General features: G+C 38.6%; 2 protein-coding genes across 2 annotated transcripts in view; one reads left to right on the top strand and one right to left on the bottom strand.

Annotated features, from left to right (window-relative positions):
• Nucleotides 1-21,776, top strand: part of shep (alan shepard) — a 147,044-nt gene that overhangs the window by 33,583 nt on the left and 91,685 nt on the right. The window lies entirely within an intron of this gene.
• Nucleotides 12,820-15,019, bottom strand: LOC137573941 (uncharacterized). The gene is made up of 2 exons (XM_068286034.1): nucleotides 14,750-15,019; nucleotides 12,820-14,679 (listed from the first exon to the last, which is right to left on the bottom strand). Exons 1-2 carry the CDS (start codon nucleotides 14,869-14,871, stop codon nucleotides 12,948-12,950), a joined length of 1,854 nt encoding a protein of 617 aa, XP_068142135.1. The 5' UTR covers nucleotides 14,872-15,019; the 3' UTR covers nucleotides 12,820-12,947.

Below are 21,776 nucleotides of genomic sequence, written 5' to 3'. Positions count from 1 at the left end.
GCTCTTGCTTTGCTATGTGGACCTCCATTCTATGGCTGCAGCTGATTTCCATTTAATTGATTTCACATTCCAAACGCGTGAATCATTTTTCCTGCAATAATCATTCAAAGTGTTTTGCTCTCTGAAGTGTTTCTCTTTTTTGTTTTTTGTTGGTTTGTTTATGTTTTTATGGTCTTTTTGGAAAACACTTGCCATGCTCTTTGCACTGAAATGCAGTTTAGTTCAGTTGGGAATTTCTTAATTACAATTTTTTCGCTAAATGAGCAACTATCAAGTTTTTTCTTCATCATTTTTTCATGATGAATCAGGAGAAATCCGGGAACTATCTTAACTATTTCTAAAACAAGACAGGAACCTCTTAATTTATAACTAAATAAAACAAAATTATCTTAATTTTCGAATCAATGAATTAAAGTTGACCTCTCTAGTCCCCTCCTGGCTACAGCTACGTCTTATGATTCACCATTGATCCTTATCTTTGGGCAATCAATAATTTTCCAATTTTTAAGCTCCTCCCTCCATTTATGGTCACTCTTCAGCACAAAAAAGAAGAAAAGAAAAAAACAAAAATTAATGTATATATAGTTTATGGCAAAACTTGACGCATTATGTATGCTTTTTACTTGCCTCTTTTATTCGTCGCTCTCCCACCCCCTTAATTATTATCATAATAGCCCTCATCAATTTCCGTTACAATCGTCCAACATGCCACCACCATCATCATAATCATCATTATCATCATCGTCATCGTCATTGTGAGCCAAAACGAAACGAAACGAAACCAAGTGAAACCCCACCCACCATTTATGCCATTGTCACCTTTTATTGTTCGATGAAGTAGGAGTTACTATTACCACAACTAGTATGAAGAGCGAGGGTTGCGAGCACAGTTTATGATAAGTGTATAATTTTTGTATTTCTTTGCATAGTCAATCCCGTCCCGTCCCTTTGCCTCTTGTTGCCATCACCAAAAGCAAAAGCAAAAGCAACCATAAATCACATCAAGCACAATCAATGCAAACAATTTTCTGTCTATTGTTGTTGATGCAATGACATCAATTTTCGCATGCAAACTGCAACAACTCCACCCATCGCTCCGGCTCTGACTCCGGGTCTGACTCCTCCTGTGCTCCACCTCCACTAACGAGGCAAATGGTAAACTCCTCTCCATTTCGCTTTCTCTCCCTCTTCCTCTCGCTCGATCAATTTGGCGCCCACAAAAAGAGAGAGAGAGAAAAAATGCATGCAAAAAAAATGGCGTAAAAAACTGCACAGAAAATACAGTTATTTAAGGCCTAAAACAATTGCATGCCTGGTTGGCTTTTCGGGTTCAAACCCCCCGAACCTTTCCACCTCAGTCTCCTCGCCCGTTGGCATTTACCTTATTTCTGTTTCCCCGCCTACCGATTCTATATCTCTCTGCAGACTGTTTAAATAGACAACTGTCTGGGTCTGGGTCTGGGTCTCTTCTGCCCCTTTCCATCTCTCCCCACTCCCACTCTTTGCTTGTCGCTTTGTACCTTCTCCCTTTTTTCTCTTTGAGTCTGGTCGTGCTTTAATGCGTTGTAGTCACCCGCCTGTTCGAATCTTCCCCTATCTCCCCTTCTCAGCCGCCCCCCTTGAAATGCACTTGAAATGCTTTTTGCCAAGCGCATTTTCATTTATTTTATTGCAGGTTGTTGTTGTTGTTGTTACTGGGGCCTCTGCAACGATATGCAATTTGTTTTATACGCTCATTGCCCCTACCTCTTATTTACCCCTTCTTTTCCCTCCTCTTCGTCAATGTTTCTCCCCCATTTTTGGTATGTCTGTCTGTCTGTCTGTCTGGCCTAGCCTAGCCTATCCATCTTTCTTTCTTTCATTTCTTTCACGTTCTTTTACTGTCCTCTATAAACAAAGTTCTTTCTTTGCTTTGCGAAGAAAGGAACGAGAAGGAGAAGGAGAAGGTGTGGTGTAGTGTAGGGTTTTGGGGCAATTGTCGTTGATGAAATTTTCAAATTGCATTAACTGTGATTTAACCGTGTTCAATTGAATACAACATTTAAGGTATTTCAGTTAACTTTTGCATTTAATTAACATGGAAATAGTTAATACCTAACAAATGTTTTTACCCTATTAAAAGCTGTGACCTATGACGTAATTAGATTTAAATCTATATCTCTATTAACAGTATGCAATGTCCAATGTAAAGTTCATTATTCGAAATCGATTGTTGGTAAAAAATTGGCCCTTAAACACCTACATTACCTTTAAAATGACACCCTAAGAGTTTAAAACGTTCCTTTTGGACATTTTTTGTATCTAATCCCTTGAAATTAGTCAGACTTTGCCGCGATATGGTAAAGTTATTAGAAGAAATTTCATAAAGCGTCATTTCCTGTTCGATAAAAGTTTGCTTTTAATATTTTCAAAGATAATTTCAATCAACTTAAGAGAATTTTGTCATAGAACAGACCATATATAGACATGTTCAGGCTTTTGACAAACATTTTATAGTTTTCTACTTTTGGACTAGAAATAATCTCTTTTTGGTCATCTTCCGCCAGCAGTCTTAATACCTAAGCTCGTTTTCAAGGCTATAATAGCCGCCAATATGTTGTTAAGCTGTTCTGGCCTGAAAATAGAATTCTAAAGTTTTAGCTTGAAAGTTTTCGACAATTTGTAGTGGGTAACAGCTGTCATGTGTTTTTTGTTGCAATCAAGAGACTGTACTTTATGATGGCTATACACTATTCGATTAGCGGGTATATAGGCAAAGTCCGCAGTCTATACAGATGCCTTGTGCCATGTGGCATGTGGCATGTTCGGTCTTATTACTTTCAAAGAGAGCCACTTGATTCCTGTACAACCTTCCGTCCTCTTTACTCTTCTCGGCTCTCCTCTTCTAACCAACGAAGCTCCCTGCAACTACTACTTATGCTACCTCATCTCCTCACGTCCACCTCATGGCGTTCTAAATTAAAGCCTGAAGAGGTTTGTGTTGGCTGTTGGACTTCAAACTTCAGCTCTCTCGACTTGCCTTCTCCTCCCCCCCCATTCCCTCTCCTCTGCTCATGCCTTCTTCGTCTAGGGAGGCCCAAAACGCAAAACGCAAAAACAAAAAAAAAAAAACTCGTCTGCGATGGAATGAAACTTAACAAGTGGAAAAGTCTACTAAAACCGCAATCAAGTGGCAAAAGTCCAACCACATGAAGAGAGAATTTTCTTTTCTCTAGTTCTTCTTGTTGTTGTTTTATTTTTAGAAATTTGCCAATCAAACATAGAAGATTCCATCAAAGAGTCAGGCTGTAGAGGTGGGGGAGGGAATAAAACAGAAACATACAGACGAGAGAGAGGGAAAGAGTAAGTGGAATAGAAGAGGAAAAGAGTTGGACAATTTTCTTCAATTTGTTGTTGACAGACAACCTTAAGTTGGTCAAGTTGGCATTTCAATGGCTTCTTTTATTGACACTTTTTTTCGATTATTAATAAATAAACAGCTGAAAGAGAGGAAGAGAGGGAGAGAGTAAGACAGAGATTTGCATATATCCTTATTTTCTTCCCTTAGCCCTTCTTATTAGTTAATCGTCTTTAGGGTATATTATTTGCCATTTAAAATTACCTAATTTGACTTAAAGCTTAGCCATTAAAAATTTCTATTTGCCCTGCCATTGCCCTCTCCCCTCCACTCCGCCCCCCTCTCACACTCTCTCCCGCGTCAAACATATTTTATGCATATAAATTGCCATTTGCCGTTTTGTGGCCGCAACAAACAAAAACGGGCAAAAATATATATATATTTTTTTTTTTTTGTATACTTTATTTCCATATTTTTCATTTATTTATTTATTTCATTTTTTGTTTGTGTGTGTGTGTGTGTGTGTGTTGTGAGTGTGTAATTGCCCGCCAGGAAATGGTCATAGAGAGAAAATAAAATGATTTCTGTTTTCTTTTTTTAACTGATTTTGTTTTGTTTTTTTTTTTTTTTTTTTTTTGTGTAAGCGCATATTATGCGGAAAAAAAATTGCTTATGTTGATATTGCTGACAAAAATTTAAATCTATATTATTTTTAATATATATTTAACTTAGTTTGCTTATTCTATTTATATATGTATGTACATGTATATGTGTGTTTGTGTTTGTGTTAATTTTTTTCTAGTTTTTATTGACATTCGGTTTTATTTGACTAGATGGCGATAAACGGCCGTTTATGATTCGTAAACGTGGCCGGAATATGTTTCATTTGAACATTTTATTAATGCTAAACAATTTCTACTATTTATTATTTCATAGATTTAGTAGAATATTCAATATCTTAAGCACTTTCTAAATGAATTTCACACTAAAGCAATTGATCTTCAATTCTTTTGGGTATTCCAGAAAATGATTCTTTAGATTGGAATAGCTTTTATTTTTCAAAATATATATAAGATTTTTATCTTAATCTTTTGTTGGAATTCTTTAGATTCCGATGAAAAAAAGTTAATACTAAACGACTAAAAGTCTAGAGAAATTCTGCAATGTGCTGTCAATTAAGTTGGAAATCTAATTGAATATTTGCTATAACTTTGAGTTGTGACGATTTAAAAGGAAAGCATATTCAATTTGATTGAAGAGAAGGAGTTGAGAAGTGGTTCGATGCGTACGGCAAGGATAGAAAGGACATAAGCGGCTTATTTAGAGAGTTTATACGCCAACTCTCTTCTTGCATGTAATTTTGTGATTTTGTGGCTTGGACAGAGCTGGACTGGTCTGAAATGGGATGGACAGCAAGGCAAGACAGACGGGCGGACAGACTTGCCTTGAGTTGAGAGAATCCACACAAAGGCAAACACGCATACACAAGGACAACCACACACACACACACATACAGACGCATACACAAAGGTACACATAAACTTACACACTTAATGAATGAGGTGTAGAAAGAAATGTAAACAGATACTTAACCTCCAACGCAATAAGAAAAGGGGCAACAGCAGCAGCAGCAGCAAATGAAATAAAAATCAACACACAAGTGGCTGAAATATACATGCATACATACATATATGTACATACAACTAGGTACAGGAGATGGGCGGGTTGTTGGAATGGAGATGGAGGTAGAACAAACTGAATATGTATGTTCGGAGGTTGGTGTGAGTGAAGAAAGGAGGGGCAAAAGTAAGCCAAATAAAAAGAAAATGTAAGCAAATAATAAAAAAGAAAAACAGCTAAGCGCTTTTCCTACTTGTACAAACCAAAACCCCCAACTGCCCCAACCCACCTCCTTCTCTTCACATCATCAGCGTCCTCAGTCAGGTGTATATATACATATGTATGTATGTATGTATGTATGTATAATTAAGTGTCTGTGGCAAGCTGGAACAAAGTCACGTAATTCTATTTAAGATTATTTAATAAAACAGAAAAAATACAAAATACAACCAGCAAATGAGAGTGAGAGGGATGGAGAAAAAAACCAACAAGTAAAACAAAAGTACAGTTAATTAACATTCATTTGCTGTGGTCCACATGGCGTATGCGCAATGTACACACACACAGATATATACACGCAAGCACAAAGGATAAATTCATTGAAAATTAAATACCAGTTCAAAGGCAAACATAAGAATTTCATTTGATTAAACTTCTTTGGCTTTATTATTTTTGTTTTTCCTTTTTGTTTCCGTTTGCTCCCCGTCTGCTCTGTTCCCCCTCCCCCGTACCCCTCCCACACCATTCATGTTTATTTGGAAATAAAAATTAATTGCAAATAAACACACAGCAAAATGAGATAAAATATATTATTTTTATGCTAGAATTTTTCATTCATAGAATCAAATTATTTGATATAAGCAATCATAATTTTCAGATTTAGCTTTAATTTGTTCAAGTCCTGATAAAAAAAAAAGGATTGTGAATTTGCAGTTGGACTACTCTTTAAATGATTTTTCTTAGAAGGAACTTCAAATATGGATAATTTAGTATTTTGCTGGCAGTATTTTGGCTTCTCTTTTGGTAGTGATGAGTTTTTTTTTTTTTTTTGGTTGCATTGTTTTTTTTTTCTTTTCGTGTGTGTGTGTGAGTGTGTTCGTTTCGTTGTTGGTTTATTTCAATGACTTTTGGCCAGGAGCAGTTGGAATTGAATTCGATTCGTTGACGAAGAAAATGGTTTAGCTTCTGTTGCCTGCCCTGCCTCGCCTTGCCTGCTTATATTAGCTTTGGCGTTTGCTTATTTGCTCCTTTTTTTTTTTTCTTTGGTACTACTTTCTTTTGCTCTGTCATAAAAAGTTCATTCGCTAAATGGCCAAGAACAACGAGAGCGAGAGAGAGAGAGAGGAGGATATACACCCACTCGTATGGGTTGTTATTTGCGGTTGCCATTTCCAATTTTGTTTATATTTTGGCTTATTTTTATTGGCCCTTGTTTCTTTTTTTGTTTTCTTTTTTTGTTGTGCTTTTACCCTCGTTTTTGGCATTGTTTCGTTGTCGATTGCTTTTGTCCTTCTTGTTGGTCTCTCTGCCTCTGATATTGCCTCTTTCTTTTTCTTGGGCCATATCTGCGAATTGATTTGCATTTGCTGCAGATCTTGGACGATAATTGAAAATTGTATTTCTTTTCTAACATCGGTTTCCAGGTCCCTGGTCCTTGGTTGTCGTCCGTTGGGTGGTTTCGTCTCTGCTGGAAAATACTTCTTTTTTTCTTTTTGTTTTGCGAATCACAATTGCAGGGTCAGAGGTCATTTTACTCCCTGTCTTGCTTCCATTGCAAATATTGGATTGCTTTTATGATTGTAGCGGTGGATGTGGAGTAAAGGAGGGTCTTGATATGAGAGGTAATTTTGACTAAAGAATAAGATGAGAAACCCAAGATATCACAAATTGCTGGGCTATGTTGCTAAAGGGTGCATGATGCCGACTTTGAGATTTCAAACGTATGTGTTGCCTACTTTTGGGCACTCTGTTGACAAAAGTGAGACCTTATTATGTTTTAAGTTCGCCAACTCTTTTCTATATCAGAAATTATGTGGCCCATCTTTAAAAGCTTTTACAAATCCATCAAAAACTTGAAAAAATTAAGAAATTTTAGCTTAACTTTTTCAAAACTTTGACGAGATAAACTTTTTCGAAGCAAAAGTATTTGAAACTTTAAATCTTTAGATGACAAAAATGTGCTAAATTTATTCTACAACTTTTTACGAATTGTCTTGCTTTGGGCAAACTTTGATTCGACACCCATTTTTAGTTGGTTTCGTTGGCTAATCTAAGTGAAACTAATTTAAATGCTTTTTTTTAACGAATTGAACAGTAAACAGATCTATAGAAGTGTCTCATTAAAAATTCATTTAGGGATACTAGTTTCAATGATTGTGAAACTACATCACTTCATGCATATAAATCGTTATCATGATGCCACTCACTTACACTTTACACAAATTATGCATGTGCAACATGCATCATGCAGACGATATCCGATCCTTTCGAGCCCCTGAGACCATCACACATCCTGGTCGGGACTACACTTATTTCCGACTGCGTACAACTGTCCCGCATTAACCACAGCTTAATCCTATGGCCCAGTCAGCCTGCACATCCTGTGCACTGTTCTTACTCATTTGCATCGTTTTGTGGTCATTACAAAGTTAATGACAAAACTTGTGTGTGTGTGTATGTGTATGTGTGTGGAATGGGGGTTTTTCGGGTGGCATTTGGTTGGTCAAGTTGAGTGTGTGTGTGCCTAGATGACGATATTCTCTGCGCTTTCCGAGTGCATCACGGCGAATGATTGACCAAAAACCAATGCTGGCTGCAGGATGGGGAGAGATGATGGACCAAGGCGGCAAGGAGGTAACCCAAAACTCAGTGACAACTGGCAACTGACAACGACGCCAGTGCCAACGCCAACGCCGACAATGAGGTTGAGGTTGAGACGGATGACTATGACTATGACGACTGTTTGATGAACACGGGACAATGCTAAAAGGGATAGAGTACAGTGCAGGACATCAACGATGGCTCTTCTGATTTCTGTACTTTTCCGTTTCTGTTTCTGTTTCAATGCTCTCTACTGTTGCCCAGTAGTGTGTCTGTCTTGCCGGTTGGTCGTCCTCCCCCTCCCCTCCCCTTACTCCCACTTAACTTGTGTCCAGTTGAATGACCAAAGCTGCGAATGAAGTTGGCGCTGTGTGTGTGCAAATACCGAGACAAGGCTGCAGTTTTCAGTTGCCAAGTGGAAAATTTAATTACATGCAAATACCGTTAACTGAAGGGGAACAAAAAAAGAGAAGAGAAACAGCGAGACAAACCAGCAAGAAAGAGAGACAGATAAAAAAAAAAACTCTAGGGATAACCTAGGACAATTCTGCATATTTTCTTGTCTCTGTCTATCTTTGTTATTGTTACGAGACAACGAGAGAGGAGGCTAAAAAGTACAATAAAGTAAAGGGGAAACCTGCCTTTGTTTTTCCTTGCACCCACATATGTCTGGTTATTATTCCCACTTGTTTATTTTTCCTTGTTTTTTTTTTTCTTCTTTTTCTATTCTTCCTTTTTTGTGTTTTAGCCCCTTTCTTCCTTTTTTGCTTCTGTGTCTTTGCTTTGAATATTTGTTCAGCATAAACACAAATATTTGCATATTAGCTTCACCAACAAAAACCCAACTGCTAAACAAAATGAATGAAAAGAATAGCAAGTAAAAAGCATTTTCATTTTAACAGCTTTAAATAGAATTTTTCCAATTACATTCCTATTTCAATTTCCAGTGATTGTTCATATATGCATTCTCTCTCCCTTGATACCCTTTCGAGTGGTAAGAGTGACCAGAACTTCAGCTAAGATTTAGTTTCAAATTTGACGTTTATCTTGACTTTTTGAAGGCGGTTTTCTTGCAAAAACTATTTCAACAAATGTTTACAATTGAACTCGTAATATTATTTGTAGCAAGCAAAGTTAATTTGGTAAGTGTATAGAAACTGCGTCATAGCCAAAAGATTTTGTTTTTTAGATTTTGTTTTAAATTTTTGGCCCTATGCTCGCTCAATTTGGTTGAGTGCCTAAAATGGTCACCGCAAATTCTACTGAAGAGGGCGATTGGGTGGGTGGGTGTATGTGTGTGTGTGTGTGTGTGTGTGGGTCGAAACGATAACTGGACATCATGCAGGGTCGAGGAGAGAGGTCGACAGTTAAAAATTTTAGCTAAAACTTTTCGGCTGCACTTTTTGATTTGGACTGGCGGCAGCAGCAGAATCAGCAGCTACAAAAAGTTGTTTTGTGGCTTCCCAAGGGGATTTGCATTTGCCAACTCCTTTGCCTTCTCCTATCACCCTCTCTCTTCATCTCTCTATCTCTCTCTCTCTCTCTTTTACACTCGTTAGTGCTATCTCTTTTTGTGTTTACACATTGTTTGCGGATTTTTTGATTTTCTATCCCAGCTTTAACGCAATATTAAAGGGAATTATGCAGCAATAAACACAGACACACACACACACACACACACACATACACACACATACACACACAGTCTAAAAGGTCAAAGGAGGCAACGCATTTGCTAATAAACTGACTCCATACTCTAGTCCAAAGCAGTCTCAAATCATTAAAAGCTTTTACATAAGTTAGTTGGAGGAAAAAACAAAACTTAATAACAATAAACTATTGAGTAACAAGCTAATCAGTGGATTATCTTCTAGTCCATTTTATGATTAGTTTCAAAATAATAGCAACATAAATTTCCGAAATATTAATTGCATAAGATCATAAAAGCAATTTTCAACTTGTTTGAAAGCTAATTAAAAAGCAAATTAAAGACAAGTTTGAAACTTTTAAATGACATGAAATTTTATGTTTTTAAAATCGAGAGAAAAAAAGCTAGTCCTGTATAAGAGTCTAACAAATTTGAGTATTTTGAACAGTAGTAAATAGTTTTTAATTAAGATTTCACAAACTTAAAGTGTAATTTTCAGATCTTTTAAATCCTCCTTAATATTACCTCTTCAATTAAGGTTTTCTTTTTCAATAAGCCTAAAGATAATTTCGTTTGGTTTGGCAAGTCAGTTTTAATTGACTTTCTGACACTTTGCCTCTTTGCACTCGGATATTGAATTGCATATTATCCCAATTTGCTGGCATCTGATGCTTAGGGAGTGAGAGAGTGAGTTGGGTTTGTGGGCATCGTAAGAGGCATTCAATCAATTAGTCAAAATTTTGGCCATTTACATACAAACATACATGCATGGTTGGAAAGTCAACTAATTTCTAAGATTATTCGTATCAAAAATATGGCCATTACTCATAAAGTAAGTGAGGGGTGTCATTCGATAGGCTGTGCAATGCTCTAGTTTTGGTTCCACCTCCTTTCCCTCTATCTTACACTCTCTGCTCCTTGATCCCTCTACTGACAATTAATCACTTTGTGCCTGCTGCTGCTGCTGCTGTTGGGGCTTCACATGCTTCTCTCCTGTTAGTGCTGCTGCCACCACCAATCATTAATTTATCATGTGCACTTAGCACGAAAATTGCGCCAAATATATCCTATCCCAGCCCCTACAATTGGGTGGGTGTGTGTGTTTGTGTGTATGTGTGTGGCAGGTGCAGAGTCCTGCAGTGTGTCTCTACCACCCCCCCAACCTATTCTCTCCCTATGATTCTTTTCTGTTTATTTTTCTAGGTTTTACAGTTTGGTTTCTGCCTTGGTGGTCGGTCTGCCGGTCGGTCGGTTGGTTGCCGCTGCCGCTGCCATTGCCACTGAAACTGCTGCTGTTGACATGTTTGTCCTAGGCGAAGAGGCGTGGCAGCCACAAGCGTAATTACCGCACTGTCCTGCCCTATCCCCGCCCACTAAAGTGGTGGCAGCAGCAGTCCGGACGGCGGTTGGTGGGCGTGGTTATTGGTTCGTTTCTACAAATTGATTGCGCTTTGGTTGCACCACATTTGCATAAAAAATTAAAAATTAATAGAGCAGTAAACAGAATGCGAAAAAAAACCAACGAACAGGACCAGTGCATTTCTTTTTGCACAAATGCAATTTTAATTGTTTATTGTAAATAAAATAATTAATTTATTCATAAAATTTTCATACATTAATCTCACTCTCTCTCTCTCTCTCGTTCTAGGTAAGTTTTGATATGTGGTTATGAATGGAAACATGATATATTGAATGCCATTTTTTGTGTGTGGGTAAGCAAAGTGAATCTGAATTGAACCAAGTAGTTTCTTTTGTATAACAGTAATTAGGTAAGCAGTCAGCTTAATAAGGATAAATACGCAAGTAGAACTTAATCCCAGACTTTATCATGACCATAAACTAAGAAGAAAAACTAGTTATTTTTTAATTAGCACAGAGTTAAATCGTTCGATACTGAAGACTCGTTCACCTTAAGGCAACTCACAATCGAAAAAGTTAACTAGAAGAGGAAATTTTAAAAGCTATCGATTAATGCTAAAGAGGTTTAAATATATTTGCTATTGCAAAACGAAATGTTTTCAACTATCCTGCGAAACTGATGGAAAAAGTTTATGCCTGATAAAATTGGTATGCGGCTTTATTTGTTTTTTGTGTGGATGGGGGAAAACTCGAGGCAGGAACTGTTGCGAGATGCTGCGAGCAACAAACCAACAACCCCATCAATAGTCTCAAATTAATATTTAAACAAACCATTTTGTGAAACTTGTTAAGTTGTCGCTTTGTGCATGCAAATTTCACGCCCAGCAAACCTCAAGTTGAGCGACAGCGTAGCACGACAGCAACAACAACAACAACGACGAGAAGGAAGAAACGACGTGCCACACCAGGTATTCTGCATTTTGCCACATGTCGCGCACTGAACTGTTTTGGTTCTTGTTGTTGTCTCCATTATCTGAAGACCACATTGTGTGCCTCCTTCGTCACTAGCATTCCTTCTTCTTCTGTCCCTCTCCGGTCTCGCCCTTTCTCTCTCTGTCTGTCTACTACTTGTGTGTGTGTGTGTGTGTCATTTTGTTGGCTGTGAAAAAATGCAATTTTTAAATTTCCATTAATTTCGCGCTGTCGACTTTTTGGTAAAATGTCACTTGTGAATTCAAAACGGTTTCCCCTACCCTTACCCTAAGAAAACATGCATGAAGCAAGGTAAAATGCAAGAACTGAGTCAGCCATCCAGACAGACAGACAGACAGACAGCCAGCCATCAGCAGTAACAAGAACAACAATGGCCCTGTCTAAGTGACTGAGTGGCTGAGAATTGGAAGCAGGACCCCCCAACGTAATGCACCCGTGAAAAAGATTCATTGGCCTCCTGTATGTTGTCTTCTCTTCTCACCTGGCAGACAGCAGCAAAGAGCGAGTGAGAACCTTCAGGCAAAACAGCAGCAACTAACAAACGATATTCGTCGGGTGTTTCCTTCTTTTTTTTGTATTTTTAATGACATACATGGACCACGCCCTTCCACCGCCAGAGACACACCTCCTCCTACTCCTATACTCCTGCCTGAAGAGTACCTACTGCCTCTTGTCGTTCGTGCATCTTGTCAAGGAGCAGACTATTTTAGCCACCTTCCTTTCTTTATGCAGTTCTTTCGTTTTGTTGCTGAACAAGCGACTTTACACGAGAATAACGTGACATTTAATTCAAAATGGGTGTTGCATTTCCCTTTCCACCTTGTTAACAACAACAAAAATATAAACCTGACGATGAAAAATGAATATGAAACCACAATAGAGAGGCCCCAAAAACTGGTTAGGAGGATGTGTCGTACAAGAATGATGCTTTAAATAGAGATGAATGGAGTGGCATAACGACGGGCCGTGCCTTGTGCCCGGTAATTGTTGGCTAATGGCTTGGAATAAGGTGAAAAAGAAAATTGAAAAGAAACAACAACTCTTACTGATGTTAATATTTTGTATGGTTTAAGAATACGTTAATTCATACACAACTACACACGCCTTCAATTTTGTTGCACTAAAAACCAAAGATAGCAAAAAAAAAAAACGTTATTTAGAGTGTGTGATTTAATCCTCCTCATCATCTTCATCGCCGCCCTCAGCTGGTCCTGCTTCGCCACCTTCCTCCTCTTCGACCATCTCTTCGGATGAGCTAACCTCCTCGATGGGTTCAATTTCGGAAGCCAAGTCCTCTTCATAATCACTAATCTCACCCAATTCCTCCAGACACTTGTCATAGTTCTCATCGAAGCGTATATTCTCGTTGAGTGAACGAACCTCAACGTCCTCGTCGGGTGGCAATAGAGCCGGAGCCGTACCCGGTGGGCATTCCGTAATATTGCGTATTTTCAATGTATGTATATGAAAAATGGCCGAACGATTCGACTCTAGCAATATCTGATGAAAGACACTCAAGAAACGATCCATATTGCCAAACATTCGAACTGTGGCACTTTTTGGATCTTCACCCTCCTCCAGTATACGTCCGACAATATGATGACGATATGGATCCATCAGATAGATAAAGTCACCTTTCTTCCACAATGAATACATTTGATTATTGATCTGAAAGATGGCATAATCACTGTCGCTTAGGGCCTTCTCCAGCTTTAAATGGAAATCATTGAATTTATACATTGGCACACATTTCCACCAACCCTCATAGACATTCGGGGTCAGCAGAACTTCAGCAACAAATTGTCCCATGCGAATTTGTCGTGGAAATGTATCCAAATCCATGGGCTGATTGATATCAATGCATGGCTCCCAACAGTTCTTACACATATTGACACCGTAGCACATAACCTTATCGTACATTTTCTCATCCCATGTGGCCGGATGATCGATTTTCGTGGCCAATGCCGTGGCCACAGCCACAGGCAAGGCACTACGATTGCGTAGAGCATCCTTGGGATTCAAGGTGAGATGTAAATTCGATTTCAAATATGCATAGTCCGAGGCAATGACATCAAATTGACTTAAACGCATACCAAATTCCCTCTCATAACTCTGACCATCGGGTCCTGGGGTGACCATTCTGACAACCAAAATCTCTCTTAACGAAAACGGATCGGTTTTCTCCAAATTGCTTTCGTTCTTAATCAGCCAGATGACATTGTCCATTGATTTGAGGGCCAGCATCATGGGATAGCCACTTTCATGATTCGATTTCAATGTCTCCTTATCACGGCCATTTAGATCCAATACCATCCAAATGCCCTTCTCTTTCCAAATGAGGAGATACCAATCGGGTGTCCAGAATACGCCATATTGAGATTTCTTAAAAAACTCCTTCATCACGCGACGTATGTTACGGATAATATTTGGATACCCGTTCAATTCAAAGGGGGTCTCCAATTCCATAGCGAATTCAATATCATTTAGTTTGAAATGTCGCGTCACCTTTTGTTCATTCTCATCATAGATTTCGGGATAAATATTCTGATTGGGTGGATTCATACTTTCCGAATCGCTAAAGAGTACTTGTCCCTCCACTACCAACATGTCAATTGTCTCTGCTGACCATTCATCCCGTCTTGTATAATAGCTATGAGCGAATCCCTTCAAATTCCCAGCGAAACGTATGCTCTCCACATTGGGTACACCACTCTGAACCTGCTTACTGCCAGCCATAATGCCAATAGGAAATCCCAGTGATTTATCAACATGGCCACGACGTGAACGTGAACATTCTTTGGGATCGAAAGTGCCCGTATTGTTATAGGGTTCATCGAGGCCACCATAAATCTTGCAATTTTCTGGTGAGCAAGGATCATTGCAAGTCTGGCGAGGCACATCCCTAAGACAAGGAGAAAATTTGCAAGAAAAGTCAAGATAGACTTTTCTTCAAGTTAAACCCTTTTACTTACTGTGGATCAGGTCCTTGAGCTCCTACAGCTCCTTGCGAGAAATCCGCATTCTGACTTTTTGGACAGCAAGGAGCCCCGCAACAGGAACCACCTTTTGAGCGTTTCACACGAAATGTGGACATTTTTGTGTTTCAAATCCTTTTCAACTTTTTAATTTATAAACAAAAAAAAACCACAAAAAATTTTTACTCAAAATAAATTTCAGTGTTCAGCTCCAACAACGTTTTCAACAACACTTCAAGAACAAATGAAACTGTATGAAGTAAAACCTAAAGGTTAATTCGATGTTGGGCAAGGCTTGCTTAGATTTCAAATTTTTTTCCAATGGGGCAATGTACAAGGCCTGCTAAGATTTCGAATTTTTTTCCATTTCTTAAATGTTTTGGGATTATTTTCATATCTACTCTTTACTAATCCCTGGGGAATCAATTTTTGTATCTCTTGGATAGAAGGCACAGTGAAAACTCGAAGTTTTTATATACGCATTTTTCAATTACTTTTCGTTAACTCTTAGTTCACTTGTAACTAGAAACGATTGCTGCAATCAGCACTTGAGTGTACCATACGCATCTGTTTTTCATTAGCTATACCACACATTGTTTTTAATTTATAAAGCATTTCATTAACCACAACCAAAGTAGACGAATTTTTATTACTAAGCAGCGACTGACTATAGCCTGCACCTGGCATGGCCGTGTTCTGCTCTTGACAGGCAACATGAACATGATGGGAGCGGGGTTTTTGGGGGGCAACTCATTGTATATTACGTGCCGCTTGCCGCAAACATACACACACACACACACATACACACACACCCTCATACCTATATAGTAAACACTAGTTGTAGTAGTAGCACTCACTTTCATTACACAAATTGCCATGGAACTTAACCTGAACTGAGTTCAGTTGAACTGAACTGAACTGAAACTGAACTGAAGAACCACCAGCAAATGAATGAAGAAAAAGAAAGAAAGACGAAAAAGAAAAGTTCATTTATGATAATTTTTATGTGGGCAGACGATGAAACTAAAGAGCCAAAGCTAAAACTAGCTATGAAAATGATGTTGATGGTTGAGGCTTTTACGAGGCAGCAGTTAATTTCTCTCAGGCACTGAGAGAAGACTGAGACAAAAAAAAACCAAAACATAAAGAAGGAGACTGAGAGTGTGGAAGAGATGAAGCGAGCAAGCTAAATGTAATTGGAAAGCTCATCAAGTGAGCACTCCTTGTTGTAGTCGTTGTGTCGTTGTCATAGTCGTCCTCTCCTGTACGGAGTTTGCCACTTGACTGAACGCAGAAAAGTATGCAAAGCGTTTTTGTTGTGGTTGGTTTATTGAAAACCTGAAACGCTCTGCTCACTAGAACCTGGACGGACTTTGGTTTCTATCTCCCTCTCTTTCTCTCTCTCTGTGTCATTCTCTATTTTTTTTCTCTCTGCTTAGCTAAGCTGATTTCAGTGACTTTTACGAGCATTCCCTTTATTGTACTTTTGGTATTTTTTTTTTGTTTTCTTCTTTCTCTCTCACTCTAGCTTACTCTGTTTTGTACTGTACTGTACTGTTATCCGTGTAATTGGCTTAGTGACTACTGCTATTGCAGTACGTACTCTTCATTCGTTCATTCCATTAACAATTTTGTTCCGTTTTTATTTCGGTGTCATCCAATCAACAGGATCAGAGTTTTGCCCAGTTTTCCCAGTCACATGTGAGATTGATTCCCTTAGCTGCCATCAAAAGGAATTTTCGTTGTTTCGAGGGTTGATTCTCAGCCCCCCCATTCCCTGCCCACCCACTCTCTCTAGTTTAATTTTTTTTTTTCTTTGGCTTTTCGTGTTCGCTTAACCATCCTCAAGCTTAAGCTATAAATTTTGCCTTCGAAATCGTAAATTTTAAACACTTCATTTAACAACAAGAGTGGTTGGAGAAAGATGCCAAAATCTCGTAGAGGGCAAGGGAGAGAGAGAGAGAGAGAGAGAGAGAGAAAACGAAGAAGAAATCGCTTAACGATTATCGGTCCCGGCCCCGCCTTGATTTTCGTGTGATTTTCGTTTCGGACCTCTCGGGAACCGCTGGCATTGCCCGTTGCCGTTGCCGTTGCCGTTGCCGTTGGCATTTGCCGCTGGGCAGCAAAATACAATTTTTGGCCATGAATTTTTTGGCTTACACCAACAGGCAAACAACCATCATGATGACCATTGTGAATTGTGTTGTTGGAGCAAATGCATCTCCATTCATCCCTTGGTCTTACTGGTACTTCTCTTCTTGTCCCTGTCCCCATTTCACTCTCTATCAGAGGTTGAGAGCCTGTCATCCTGTCTGGTTCAGTGCTCAATAATGATTTCCATTGCGAATTATTTGCATTTCCCCAAACTCATTATGTTTGCATTGTGGAATTTTCTTCATTTTGGCATTTGGAACCTTGGCACCTGGAAAATAACAGAAAAAACAAAAAAAAAAAAAACTACAACAAAGCATTCTTCTTGTCAGTTGTTTGCTATATATGTGTGTGTGTGTATCCTCACGATTTCCTAATGATATTCTAATGATATTTTCATTCTTACTGATTGAGTTATTGAAAATAAAGCTGAAATGGCAGATGAAAGATGAAAAAGAGTGTGAGAGCCATTTTTCAGTTTCTCTTTTTGTTTTTTAATCTCTTTTTATTTTCATCGCATTCTCGTAACAACAATTCAACAGAAAATTGATTGAATTATATATTCCGGCTGGGCTATTTTGATTTTCCTTTTTTGTCGAGCTTTTCTGCTTTAGAGGGTGCGGGATTTTACTCCCCTCTGGTAAATTAAATTAACGCCCTTTAATAAATGCAATCAATTTATATCAAACAAAAAAAGGACAACAAAAAAAAGCGAAAAGAGAAGAAATAAATGGCTCGAAAAAATCATATTTCCGATGCCCACTAAAAATAGAAGGAAGAGAAATTGTTTGATTTTCGTGCAGGATTCGCATTCGCATTTACACTCGCTTACTCATACTCACATGCACATTCACATTCACATTTTCATTTCGTAACATTTCGTTTCGTTTATTACATGTCAAGCGTCAATGAATGTCAGTTTGACAGTTCATAAGACAAATACGACCAATGAATAGGGGGCGGCAGCAGGACAAAAGGGTGGGCACATACACACACACAAACACAAACACAGGTGTGGGTGGATGGTTGTGCGACAGCTCGAGTAACATTTTGCGGACATTAATGTCAGCGTGTGAGTATGTGCAACGTCTTGTGGCAATATGAGAGACGTGAGCCAAGGCAAAAGACTACCACATACTACTACTTCCATTTCGTCCTTTACACATTGCCACTTGCTTTTTCTCCACCTACCCCTACCTCCGTCCCTCATTCACGCTCTCTTGCAATGGCCAATTTGGCCTAAAGGAAAAGCATATCGATGTTCTTGTTGTTGGTCTTCACTTTAAACAAATTGAAAATCAGTTATGTATCATGAGGAGATGAAGGATGGAAGAAGCATGAAGGATTTTGTTTATATGTACATATATACACATATATATAGAGAGACAGAGAGAGAACGAGATGGGACATAAAACAGGAAGGAGTTGATTGGAGTTGGAGGTGAAAAGTTCCTCAGCTCGACTCAGTTCAGTTCAGTTGAGTTCATTCGTATCATTTTAATAGACGACGCTGTCAATGGGCCATTGCTTCAAGAGGAGTTTTTGTCATTGACAGCTGCTGCTGCTACTGCTTGTCCATAAATCATTTTCCCGGAAAACACACTCACACACACACACACACGCCCATCATGTCCACCCTTAAAGAACATGCTCAGTAAAATTCCTTTCTTTTCATCTAAAACCTGGGTATATTAGGCTTATGTAAAGGAAATAGAATAGTCATTCGTATCCAATGTTATGTTAGTCCTTCATGCCCATTGCCAAGTTATTTTGTTTGCATGTTGCTGCTGCTGCTGCTGCTTTATATGTACACCTGGTCGGATTCCAGTTCTCATCTGGTGTGGTCTGGTCTGGTATGGTCTATTCCGTTTCCGTTTTTTATTGTCATGCATTATTATTATTTTATTTCTCAATCATCAAGCTGTGCCTGTGCCGCAAGTGACCTCAACAATGCATTTTCTTGGCTCCATTCAACACATTCCTTTCGCCTCGTATTGTCCTTTTGTTCCTCCTCTCTCTCTCTCTCTTACATTTCAAGTTGCTCACATTACGTATACGCCGCATTGTGTTCACGCTTTTACTATTGTACTTGCACTTGTAGTGTTAGTAGTTGTACTTACTTCCTTATACTTAATATATCTTGTTATTTTTAGAACTTGATTTTTATATTGCATTTGGCTGTAGTTTTCTTTCTTTCTCCACTTCACATAAGAGGGTCACAAATGGAGAGAGACCAAGCCCAAGCCCAAGCCCAAGTAGTAGCTCCCAGTTCAGCCTGGTGTAAAATTTCTTTCTCGAACATAGCAGCTGTTACGTGTCCTGATGGGGGTTGTGGGATTTGAGGGTGGCGGAAAATGGTTTTCTATTTGGCAACATGAGATTTTGATGTAAACGCTTGACGTTCGCTCACTCGCCATATGTTGTGTGTTGAATCGGTTAGGAGTTGAGATGTAATGTGGGCCATCAACTAAAAGAAGAGAAACTTTCTCCTTGTAGCACCCCAAAATAACATGCTATGGATGACAAATTTATGAGTTTTATAACCCAAAAAGCAAAAAAAAAGAAAGTAATTCAAATTAAATTGATATTTTGCTCAAACTTAGTCTTACATTATGTTAAAAGACACAAAAACGTTTCAAATTTAACAAAACTGTTTTTAGGTGGCGATAAAGAAAAACTTGACTTGATACGTTAACGATCGACATACATACATATTTGACTATTCAGAGACAGAACTTTAGATCTCTACAAGTTTTAGTCGCTTAAATTTTCACAGAATCAAGTGCTCCCTAAGATTGAACTGCTAATAGTAGTTGCGAATTAGAAAGTGAGCCGTCTGCTGCTTACAATTTTAAACAAAAGTATGAGACTCTAAGAAAAAAGGCTCTAAATTGTAGATAAAAGGACTCCCAGACTTATGTATTCTGTATCAATAAAGGACGAGTATGATCTTTTAATCTCACCAACATATGTATGTGGGCGTTTGCATTTTTCATTTATGCTTTTTGGCATTTATGAAGCTTTAGTATTTTATCAACTTCTTTTATACTAAAAGCAAAAAGGAAACGAAACGAAACGGAACCGAACAAAATGGCTTCCTTTAGCATAATTTTTTTATATTTTATTTCTCCACTTTTATTTCTGTCTGATGTCCTGATTACTACTGGCAACTGCTTCTGTTTTTAATATTTATAATCCAGTGTAATTAAGACGAGAGCCAAAGAGTCAGCGAAAGAGAGAGAGAGAGAGAGAAGGAGTCGACGAATGGCAGCGGTAACGGTGGCTATAATAATTAACAGGAGAGCTTTTACGTTTTCGTCGTATCGTACGGTAGGACTTCTCGCCTCCTTGCTTTTCTTGCCTCATCTTGGCAGAATAAAAAAACCAGAGGGCCGGGGCTAACTTCGACCGCGTCAAAGTTTGTATACCCTTGCAACTTTTTTGGTAACTCTATCCTTACCTATTAGCCATCAATGTGGAAGAACGTTTTATCTAAAAAGGCTTAAGCTTGAGAAAGAAAGGCCTACAATCATAGGAAATAACGAAGATATTGATCAAAGTCACTGTTTTCCACCGATCGTTCCTATGGGAGCTATATGATATAGTCACCCGATCTTTATCAAATTCGGCACAGTCATTAACATATATATTAAATTAAGAAATGTTTAATTTAAAAGCAATCGCGTTAAAAGTAACGAAGTTATTTACAAAAGTCACTGTTTTCGCCCGATCGTTCCTATGGGAGCTATATGATATAGTCACCTGATCTTGATCAAATTTGGCATAGTCGCTTATAGGCGTAGTAAACTCTCTAATATTAAGTTTCACGACAATAGCTCAGAAAATAACGAAGTTATTGAGAAAAGTCACTGTTTGTGACTTTGGGGTTTGTATGGGAGCTATATGATATAGTGGTCCGATCCGGCTGAATCCGAGATATGCCTGCAGTATATACAAGGTGCAAAATTTCAGCTCTGTAGCTCTTACGGTCTAGGAGGAGTTTGCGTTGATCCAGACGGACGGACGGACGGACGGACGGACGGACGGACGGACGGACGGACGGACGGACATGGCTAGTTGAACTCGTCTCGTCGTGCTGATCAAGAATATATATACTTTGTATGGTCGGAGATGCTTCGTTCTATGCGTTGCACACTTCTGACCAAAATTAATATACCCTTTTTGCAAGGGTATAAAAAGAACGCAGAAATACAAAAAATGGGCAGAAGAAGAAGAAAAGGGAAAAACAGTTACTGGGCATGAATATAAATATCGCTTGAAAAAATGTGTAATTAGTGGCAGTTAATAACTTTTCCTCTCACGCACCAGAAAAGTATATAGAGAGGAAGAGAGAGAGAGAGAGATGAAGGAAAAATATATCAAGTAGTCAGAATGTTGATGGAGGTGTTGGTGGGAGGACGATGCAGAAGTGAAATGCTATGTGGGCGTGGCATTTAACTCTCAAAAACCGCACGCACTAATTAAATCTAAAGTGGAGGGAAAACCTTTTGCTATAAATTATTTTTAGTTGACCGCAAAAACTCGGCTCATTTTTCCTCTTCACCTTTGCCGTTGCCTCTCCCTCTCTCTCTTGTCATCATTTACTTTCACCATCTTTGTCTATTTGCTGTTGACAAAGAGCAGAAGAAGAACTACGTTGAAAAATGTGTCTCAAATTGAGATAAGTTAGCCTCCAAGCAAGCATCCTTTCCTTTCACTCTCTCTCTCTCTCTCTCTCCATTTCTATGAACCGAAAAGTTGCTATTTCGCGCTTTCTGTGTCCTGTGTTCTTCTGTGAAATGTCCTTTTTGTTTGTTCTTGGACTAATTTGTGGTTTTCCTTTTTGGCCCTCTTAACTAAATTAGCTTCATTAT

Source organism: Drosophila tropicalis, unplaced genomic scaffold, assembly GCF_018151085.1.
Source record: "Drosophila tropicalis isolate 14030-0801.00 unplaced genomic scaffold, ASM1815108v1 contig_443, whole genome shotgun sequence".
NCBI classification, from domain to species: domain Eukaryota; kingdom Metazoa; phylum Arthropoda; class Insecta; order Diptera; family Drosophilidae; genus Drosophila; species Drosophila tropicalis.
The sequence above is the reverse complement of the archived record's forward strand: the minus strand, read 5'-3'. Positions and strand labels throughout refer to the sequence as shown.

Coding starts and splice junctions, on each gene's coding strand:
- LOC137573941 (XM_068286034.1), bottom strand. CDS start 14,871: ATGTCCACATTTCGTGTGAAACGCTCAAAAGGTGGTTCCTGTTGCGGG. Junction 14,680..14,749: donor GCTCAAGGACCTGATCCACA/GTAAGTAAAAGG, acceptor TCCTTGTCTTAG/GGATGTGCCTCGCCAGACTT.